Raw genomic sequence first — 9,780 nt, forward strand, 5'->3', positions numbered from 1 at the left:
AGCACACTGTCGTAGCAAAATAGCAATAATGATGAAGAATGCAATAATAATACGACAATCAAACTGTCGTGGCGAAGTAGCAACAATATGTGGTGAATGCAATAATAATACGACAAGCAAGCTGTTGTAGCAATAGCCAACGGTTGACGCAAAATAGAAGTGTCAAAAGTGGTGAATACCATACGACAAGCAAAACAGCCCTAGCAATATATCAACATAATAATTAGTGATAAATGCGATAATAATTCGACAATAAGTTATGAATGCAATAGTAATAAGACAAGCAAAATGTCGTAGCAAAATAGGAATAATAATGACGAACGCAATAATAATACGACAAGCACACTGTCGTAGCAAAATATGAATAATAATGACGAATGCAACGATAATACGACAAGCACACTGTCGTAGCAAAATAGCAATAATGATGAAGAATGCAATAATAATGCGACAATCAAACTGTCGTGGCGAAGTAGCAACAATATGTGGTGAATGCAATAATAATACGACAAGCAAGCTGTTGTAGCAATAGGCAACGGTTGACGCAATATAGAAGTGTCAAAAGTGGTGAATACCATACGACAAGCAAAACAGCCCTAGCAATGTATCAACATAATAATTAGTGATAAATGCGATAATAATTCGACAATAAGTCATTAATGCAATAGTAATAAGACAAGCAAAATGTCGTAGCAATGTAGCAACAATAAAGACGAATGCATTGATAATACGACAAGCACACTGTCGTAGCAAAATATGAATAATAATGACAATGCAACGATAATACGACAAGCACACTGTCGTAGCAATAGGCAACGGTACGGTTGACGCAATATAGAAGTGTCAAAAGTGATGGATACCATATTAATACGACAAGCAGAACAGCCGTAGCAATATATCAACATAATAATTAGTGATAAATGCGATAATAATTCGACCAAAAGTGTCGAAGCAATAAGCAAAATAAGAGATGACATAAGGGCTTACAATAATTTTTTTTTTTTATTTCTACATTTCTGCAAGTACCGGCAAGGAGTGTATTAAAGGCGACACATATCTACCCTTGTTCCACGAGATGCAGACTGGTTTGGTCAGTTGTGTTTCTCGAAAGGCTTATCGAGTGGGGGAGCCAACAGCGTTCGCCGAACAGGCGATGAGTGCGGAGGATCAACAACTTATATCTTGTGAGATCAGCCCATCTATTGGGGAAATACAGTGTGGGTCAGCACAAGCATGTAGATAGAAAAGGCCTCCATCCAGCTAAGGATATCTTCTATGAGGCGTTTGTTTTTCTTCGTCTTGGATGATAACACCAGCCGGCCGTCCAACATCTGTTGTGGTTCGTCCTCAGTTGCTGGAGTGAGGTTAGCGAGCAGACAAGTCGCTCAGATCGATAAACCGCCCAGTGACAGTCTGGGTAACGAGCTTCGGTGGTACTGGCGAGTGACCCAGACCAACGACAAATGCCCATTGAGTAGCTCGAAGTCGTTGTTGTGTTCGCTGGGGCGAACGAGGTTGATTGTTCTCTGTTTGCTATAGCTGACACAACGGCGGCTTGAATAACCTCTAGCAATTCGGCAGAAATTGGAGAAGACTGTGGAAACGGTGGATCGGCCATTGCTATTAACTGGGTAGTCCAAAAGCGATAAAAGCAAGCGACAAAGAAATGCAAATTGTACGATGGCAAGGATGCAAAGATGGCATACAAGCTACAAGCCAGCTAGTGAACACGCCACCCGGAGCGTGGGCGCATGCGTAGCATGGATGGTCCGCTGGCCAACGTTGCTTAGGCTAGCAGGCGTAGTTGTGGTTTTAACTTTGCCTAAATTACATTTAGCCCCATATATATTAATAGACGTGTCACTTCGCCTAAATATAGTTGGAAAACTTGTAACAGGAAAGTAGTAGGTACTGCAAATAAAACGAGCATCAGTGCAAGATGATCAATGCACACGCTTTTGGAAATTATTATTTTACTATATGTATTGATGGGTTGCAAGCATTCCCAAGAGAGTCAAAAGACAAAAACATGGCGGCCATTGTGGAGCCGTTAACAATGGATACTAATGAGAAATCTTTTGTTAAATGGCACCAATATGGCCGCGATGACGTAACGTGCAATAGAAAAATTCTGATATTATATTCTGGAACACATGCAATCACCGGGGATCAGGGTAGTTTTAATTCCAATCACTGATCGATGTAGCTTGATGTGCTGCAGTACTGGGGTATGGTATGGAGCTCCACTTTACATCCCAGAGATATCTATTATTTCCTCATTGTTTAAAAATATTATTTTGATATTGTTTTCCAGAATAAAGACTTCATGTTAACACCTCGATTCCTACAATGGCTACGAGTGATCTACCCCTGGCTTTAATTTTACAACCAGGAACCCTCAAATATGTTTTTCAAGAAATCGTAAACAGTTATAGTAATAAATTGAGCATAGTTTTCATAAAAGATGTAACTGATTTACATATAACTGAGGATCAATACTCAAAGATACAAGGTCTTGCACTAGTTGGAAGAAACGGGCAAATGGATATCAATGGTTCTTTTATGGACTTGTTTCCAAACCTTCTCATCATTTCATCAATTGGTGTAGGTGTTGACCATATTGATGTTACAGAAGCAAGAAAGAGGGGAATAAAGATAGGCTTTACACCCAAAGTCATAGGTGATTGTACTGCTGATCTTGCCTTTGCATTGTTGCTTGCATCTGCGAGAGATGTTGTAAAGGGTGACATGACAAGCAAGCATTCTAATTTCTTGTTAAAGGTAAGTACTTAGAATTCAGAGCTCTTTTATTCGGAGCACATTCCTTTGCATTTCAGGGTTTAACTGGGATATATCCAGGAGAGAAAATGTCAGTAAAATCACAGGGAAAAAAACTGGATTCCCAAATAAATTGGGAATTTCCTTGAATTCCCAACGAATTCCCGTCCAATTCCCAGAGAGAACGAAATTGGGAACGTGGCACTGATTCCCAATGTTAGTTTGTTGAGAATTTTGTTTTTCTATTGGGTATTAGAAGGAAATTCCCAACAATAAATCCCAATGTTGGTGTTCGAATTGGGAATTCAAGGAAGTTCCCAACAATTCCCAATTTGGGAATCCATTTTTTTCCCTGTGAACATAGAAGCTAGCTGTACACTTCACTTGTTTTTCACCAATAATCACAGTTAATATGTTAATATGTCTATTAACTATGTCCTCATTTAGCTTGATTGTTCTTGGCCTGGAGTAAAAGTTAGTGGTTCTACCATTGGCATTGTTGGCTTTGGCAGCATTGGATCTACAGTTGCTAAACGTGCTAAAGGGTTTGATATGAAGATACTTTACCACACACGGACAATAAAAGAAGATGTGGAGAAAGAGACAGGTAAAGTTTGAGGAATTGAGTGCTTTGGTTGAATAAAGGTAGTTGTAGGGTTGAAGCCTGAGTGGGTTGAAATGAGTGTGTAAAGGACTAAACTTCCTGATATGGCTGCAAAATTAAACTTTGCCATACCTGTTGCATAGTTCTTCTGATAATTATTTTTGAACACACTTCACTATTTAAATATATGGTTTCTTTGTAACTTGTGATTTAAAATGATTTATGATATTTCAGGTGCAGAGTATTGCAATCAACTCCATGATCTTCTTAAGCAAGCTGACTTTGTGGTTCTCTGTGTTCCTCTAACATCAGAAACTAAGTATTTAATCAGTGCATCAGAGCTGTCAATCATGAAACCATCTGCAACCCTAATCAACATTTCTAGGGGTGACGTGGTTAATCAGGATGACTTGGTTAAAGCATTACAAACAGGACAAATACGAGGTGCAGCATTAGATGTGACATCACCTGAACCTCTGCCAAGAGATCATCCATTACTAACACTACCAAATGTAATCATTACCCCTCACATTGGCACATTTACTGAGACAACAAGGATAAAAATGATAAAAACAGTAATGGAGAACTTAATTGCTGGAATCCATGGGAAGCCTCTCTTATACCAATATTAGAAGATTCTTCAAAAACTTACTTTAATTTTCTTAGTTATTATCCAGAATAGCTACAATGAACAACTTTTATGGTAGACACTCAATAGAAGAATCATTGTCGGGTTCAGAAACATAGAACATAAAAGCTGAGACCAAAATGGCACATGGGAAATGACATAATTATATTATAATTTATTCATTTACACCATCCATGCAGTCGTTTTAGAATGCCAAACGCATATTAAAAACAGTGGATGATGCCACGGGTCGCCGGTCACAGCATGCATCTAATTGACCTACTCCCCATGTGCAATTTCGGTCTCAGCTTCTATGTTCTATGTTTCTGAGCCCGACAACGATTCTTCAATTGAGTGTATATATATATAGCCTGGATATAGACACTCTTCTTCTACTCCTTGATTGGACCAGGCATTGTGGGATGTTTCATTGGATTATTATACAACAGTAAACTAGAAATCTGTAAAAACTAACTTTATACTTTACAATAATTGAATAATGTGAATAAAATCAATCACATGGCTGTCAGACAGTTATCTAAGTGAGTATTAATGTTTGTTATTGGTATCACTAACAGACACACAGGACAAGAAACCTCATGGGATGATGATGATGGTGATGGTACTACACTAGGAGAATCTTCATCACCCAAACTAATAGGCTTGCCCTTAGATCCTTCTGAAGAATCTATTGTATTACTACATAATGATTTGTTGCTTCTTCTAAAAGCATCAATGATTGTTAATTCTGGTTTATCACTAATGTCTGTAGGTTTCTTTCTATTTTTTGTTTTATTATTTTTCCCTTTAGTAACTGAAGTCTCTTGTGAACTGGAATATGGCTTTTGTTTCTCAATATTGTGTTCTGAAGAATTCATTCCAACTAAACCTTGTTTTCCTTGAAGTTTACGTGTTTTCTCAGATGTTGAACCTCCTAAGACATGACCAATGCCACTGAATGGTGAAATGCCTTCTGTTTTTTGCTTCTTTGTAGGATTTTCAGCAATATATTCTTCAAACTTATCATTACGTAATTTACTACTCTCTTTCAAATCAGTTTCTTCTTGACTTGATACATTGCCACTAGTGACCTTTTTCTTTTTCATTTTGTCAAAAAATGTTGGTAAACTTGGCGTTCCTGACCCTAATATCTTTTCCTTTTCCTTCGAAGATCCAGCTTCAGAATTCTTAATTTTATTACTAGATTTTTTCTTGTCATAGTTGTCAGGTTCCTTGATTTTAGTGAATTGTCCTCCACATTTTCTCTTGTGATCATCCCACCAAGTGTCCCTTGGTGCAGGTGCTCGATTCATTGATCTTTTTACAACCCCATAAAAGGGTGGCCATTTCTGACAGGGTCCATTACATTTCCACCAATGAAGTCGATATGAATTAACCTTAGTGGAGAAGAAGAGCAAATATATTATCATCGTTCACTTTTTTTTTTTAAAAAAAAGGCAACTTTATACCATGCCTGAATGCAGAATAGCATGAGGTCATAACCTTTTTCCCTTTAGAGGGGGAAAATACCATATAACCTGGAGAAAACCCTCAAAGCAAGAGAGAAAAATAATGGACTCCATCCACCTCCACCTAGACATAACATTTTCCCATTTAAGACCACATAAATTACTTTCATACCTCATCGTGGAAGTTGTGATAAACCTAAAAATAATAAATAACGAGAAATGTATAAATATAATACAATGATAAATCTATCTACAGACTTGCCTTGGCTCAATGCATTATCTAAGTCATGACAGAGGTTAAGACAAGTGTGAGACTGATAGCCGTGCCCTGACCTTTATCAGCCCAGAGGTTGTTTCAGGGTTTGATCTGTGAGTTAGCCATGCCCTGACTTAGATCAGCCCAGAGGTTGTTTCAGGGTTCGATCTGTGAGTTAGCCATGCCCTGACTTAGATCAGCCCAGAGGTTGTTTCAGGGTTCGATCTGTGAGTTAGCCATGCCCTGACTTAGATCAGCCCAGAGGTTGTTTCAGGGTTCGATCTGTGAGTTAGCCATGCCCCCACCAAGCCCAGAAGTTGTTTCAAGGTTATTTTGGCATTCTCACTGTTATATTTGCTCCTGACTGTTTATTGATCCTATACATATGCTTGTGGAACTCTGGGCCATGACCATCATGATCCTGTGATAAAAAACCATAGATTTGCTGAATATTTTACAAACAACACTGTTCTCTAGGATTGACAGCAGGTTATCGTCAACATACCTTGTTATTTTGAGTTACAAAAAGCAAGGCATGAATCATCTCATGCTGAAATAATAAAATGTGTTAGAATAGAACATGAACTAAGACGGGTAGGATATGTACCACTGTTTACTTGAACTGAGTTGGATTCCTGCAAATATACCATCTGATAAGACTTTGTTTGATTAATTTTGTTATTTATCTGCTTTGCTACTTCCCTTCTTTCCATAAAGCATAATATAAGTTGAATACTCAAAAGTTATGGGGTAGTTCAAAAGTTATGGGGTAGTTCAAAAGTTATGGGGTAGTTCAAAAGTTATGGGGTAGTTCAAAAGTTATGGGGTAGTTCAAAATATTTTAAAAAAGCAAATTTCATTTTTAACACAAGATGTCAGCACACATATGCTTCAATCAATGAATCTTTTATCTAGTATCATGACTGTAAAAATACAGAATAAATTACAAAAAAGTACAGAACCTTTGTATTAGCCAGTTGCTGTACCCATAGGCTAGATGAGACAGTTGGCAGATCATAAATTTACATTAACATTTTCTTAAGTCAATAGAACATAAAGAAATATATATATATATGCTTGACTTGGTCTAGTCCAGACATCTTTGAACTGCTCCATTTTCTATGGGCTGTCTGTTCTGCAACAAGCACAGGCAGCCCAAAAGAGCAAAGCAGTCAAAGGAAGAGCCAGCATCTTGACAAGTTTGAACTGGTTTGGCAATGTTACCCATTGTAGTTACATGGTGATAAAGGGTTATTTCTGAAACATTAATTGACTTTCATGAAATGTGATTTGACCATTTTTTTCCTTCCATGAAGCATGATTCTTACCCCCACCCCCTCCCCCCTCTACCACCCTGTATAAAATAGGCCCTAATCCTTATGACTTCACACCTATACTACCAAAATCCTTTTCAAAATCTCGTTAGAATTTTGTTGCCCACTTACCAAGAGTGTCTGTACGAGATCTTTCCTTGGTCTTAGCTTTAGTAATGGTTCACTGAGTCTTATAGAACATAAACCACCTCTTCCTTCATAGCAACACAGGCCAGCACATCTTCAAAACAGAATAAACAAACAATATACTATAACCCCCTGGAGTCAATCAAGTTATCAGTGTATACCCATATATATATTATTACAGCACCCAGACAGCTAACTGTAATTCAAGACCTCAACCACAATTGCAATGTAAGAGCCAACCAGTGAATTGACAGAACTCAGCAGTCTTGGGCTGTGCTGTAGAGTGTATTTATGAAAATGGCTTCAAGAAAAACTGTCGAAGGATAGAGTGTGATTATTTTTTTGCTTTTCATTTTAGTAACAAGATATTGGACATTTCTCTCACCCTTATAGACCCCTACCCTATTACTATGAGCAGTTGCTATGCCTAATATTATAATAGCCATGATAAATAGATTAAATTTTGACAGCCAACATGAGGATTTATGGAAAACATTATTGAACATAAATGATTTATCAATAAGTGAAAATAGAGGATTACGTAGGAATTGAACTTACAGAGTCATTCTTGGGCTCCATCGTACTTCTACTCCACCGAGAAGACCATCAAAATACTCATCATTAAACTGTAGGAATAACTGTCTAATATCAGGTGCAGGATCGATCATTTCCCAAGCATCGTCTACTAATGATGTGGGTAACTCTGTCTTCTCTCTTCGCTCCAAATTACTATCTTCGTTATCGAGCTGTCCTTGAAGAAACATAGCAAATGCCAAATCATCGTCCTCACTCATAATTCTCGATATTCTAAGTCTAGTATCAAATAATAATTATATTTTCGTCAGCTTATTTACGGATTATTTACGACTTCTTGTTTAGCAACAAATTAAACATGGCTCCCCCCTTTTGTTATTGCTTTTGGTGCGCATGCGTTGGTACCCATTCCTTTATCATTACCAGCCAGACCTTGGTAATATCATCCCAAAGAAAGTTCCCTACAGCTTTCCTACAGCTTATAAACAGAGAAATTTTTACTTTTTGTATAATACAGATAGCTTAATTGAAAATCAGTAAAAAAATCGAAGTTATGGTCATCAGACAACTCCTTATAATATAATTACAAGGGGGTACACTGTGAAATTCTCATGAACGCATTTTGCTCAAGAGTAAAAGTCTTGTCCAAGTCTCTCCAGTTACAAGTATATTCATAGTGCACATTACTATGAAATCATTGCTTGTTGACCTCGAAGAATGTCACGATTCCCGGACTCCAGCCTGTTAACTCATGTTGATCTATCGGTTGGCATGATATTAAATCTTTACTGGCTACCAGTCGTGCCAAGCGAAGGTGCCCTGCCCTGCCCTGCCCTGCCCTGCTCTACCCTGCACCTATATAGCAACTCAATTCAATCATAAACTATTTGAAATATGATTTGAATGCAATAATATTTGGATTATTTGTAATATTTCGTCATACCTTGATAGAGCACTTAACCAAGGAAATGTGACCTGATCAAAGGTCACTAGCCATCGGGTATAGTTATAGTAGGAGTGCCAAACAAATCTTCATTTTAACATTCTCAGCTGAAAGTTATATCAGTTATATTTTGCCCAGCCCCTTTTCGTATCTTCCGCCCAAAGTTTTTGTGTCTTTTGGTTGAGCAAACACTGTGTCTTCTTCGTCTTCTTGCATTTCGTCAAGACAGACTTGGCGGATATCTTACTAGTCAACATGATATTACGGAAATGGCAGACTGCTGAGGTGATAATAAACAACTATGGAAAACTATTGCGAAATCATTCCTGCCTTTTCAACCTGCATATGTCTAGTCTAGCGCAACTCATTTCTATTATTTTATTTTATTTTATTTTCAAAATCAAGACAATTCACTTTCATTAAGTCATATGTCACGGCGCAGCTCAAACTTGTAGCTTGCTAGTTCTTCGAATTCTTTTTGTTTCTTTATTTCTTTCCTTGTTCACTATTTTCTTTTTTCTTTCTTATAAAGCAATTCTATTCCAATATAAATATTTGTTTTCTCGGGATTTCCAAGTTAAAAAAACTATATAAATTCTGTTCCATGGAACAATCCAAGCGCTCCTTTCTTCCCGCCTTACGAGTATCAATGGCCGGTCGAGAAGCATGAAGAAAGGCACTATTATATTGACCCTTGTTATTTTATTCTATGCCTAGGTTCCGGTATATTATAAAGCAATTTTGATTTGTTCACAACAAAGTCTTGAAAGTTCGGAGTGTCAAGGTTCACGCTTTCTGACTTGAGAGATAAATATGAAGGAAATTCTAAACCTGTCCAGCTTGAAAAAGAAAACCTTCTTCATTCCTCGCATTTCTATGTTTACGGAAATCGACGTTCATTTTTTTAATGTGTAATTCCCATAACATTTTTTTTTCACCATCTGCGGTTTTCAGGTATTATGTTTGTCTATACTGACTAACCTCGTGAAGCAATATTTCAAAGTACCCGCCTTTGATGCAGACATTCTTTCAAGTTGGAGTACTATTTGCTGAAGGCATGATCGTGACAACCGGAAAGGCACTTCTTTCAACACTTGACGAGTGTTTG

At 37.5% G+C, this 9,780-nt stretch overlaps 2 protein-coding genes across 3 annotated transcripts; one reads left to right on the plus strand and one right to left on the minus strand.

Annotated features, from left to right (window-relative positions):
• Nucleotides 1–770: 770 nt before the first annotated feature.
• LOC116302720 (uncharacterized) lies at nucleotides 771–4,552 on the plus strand. 2 transcript variants are annotated; one of them, XM_031712081.2, is made up of 4 exons: nucleotides 781–1,908; nucleotides 2,315–2,781; nucleotides 3,226–3,385; nucleotides 3,617–4,552. In XM_031712081.2, exons 2-4 carry the CDS (start codon nucleotides 2,350–2,352, stop codon nucleotides 4,012–4,014), a joined length of 990 nt encoding a protein of 329 aa, XP_031567941.2. In that variant the 5' UTR covers nucleotides 781–1,908; nucleotides 2,315–2,349; the 3' UTR covers nucleotides 4,015–4,552. The 2 variants fall into 2 exon arrangements, with proteins under 2 accessions (XP_031567942.2, XP_031567941.2); XM_031712082.2 differs by having other exon boundaries at nucleotides 771–2,781.
• On the minus strand, nucleotides 4,471–9,757 carry LOC148909768 (DNA-dependent metalloprotease dvc-1-like). Its single transcript, XM_089032224.1, has 6 exons — nucleotides 7,754–9,757; nucleotides 7,181–7,289; nucleotides 6,241–6,285; nucleotides 6,082–6,156; nucleotides 5,652–5,675; nucleotides 4,471–5,407 (listed from the first exon to the last, which is right to left on the minus strand). The coding sequence occupies exons 1-6, from the start codon at nucleotides 7,987–7,989 to the stop codon at nucleotides 4,526–4,528; spliced, it is 1,371 nt and encodes a 456-aa protein (XP_088888350.1). The 5' UTR covers nucleotides 7,990–9,757; the 3' UTR covers nucleotides 4,471–4,525.
• Between the last annotated feature and the right edge of the window lie 23 nt (nucleotides 9,758–9,780).

This window comes from Actinia tenebrosa, unplaced genomic scaffold (genome assembly GCF_029948245.1).
Source record: "Actinia tenebrosa isolate PJP-AT-01 unplaced genomic scaffold, QUT_ActTen_1.0 PGA_scaffold1__47_contigs__length_23844297, whole genome shotgun sequence".
Taxonomy (NCBI): domain Eukaryota; kingdom Metazoa; phylum Cnidaria; class Anthozoa; order Actiniaria; family Actiniidae; genus Actinia; species Actinia tenebrosa.

Bases quoted from the DNA above. Each gene is read 5' to 3' on its own strand.
- LOC116302720 (XM_031712082.2), top strand. From the start codon at position 2,350: ATGGCTACGAGTGATCTACCCCTGGCTTTAATTTTACAACCAGGAACC. The intron at 2,782-3,225 runs GTAAGTACTTAG...GTCCTCATTTAG, and splicing joins ATTCTAATTTCTTGTTAAAG to CTTGATTGTTCTTGGCCTGG. The intron at 3,386-3,616 runs GTAAAGTTTGAG...ATGATATTTCAG, and splicing joins AGATGTGGAGAAAGAGACAG to GTGCAGAGTATTGCAATCAA.
- LOC148909768 (XM_089032224.1), bottom strand. From the start codon at position 7,989: ATGAGTGAGGACGATGATTTGGCATTTGCTATGTTTCTTCAAGGACAG. The intron at 6,286-7,180 runs GTAAGTGGGCAA...TTATTATTTCAG, and splicing joins ATCTCGTACAGACACTCTTG to CATGAGATGATTCATGCCTT. The intron at 6,157-6,240 runs GTATGTTGACGA...TTTTTATCACAG, and splicing joins TTGTAACTCAAAATAACAAG to GATCATGATGGTCATGGCCC.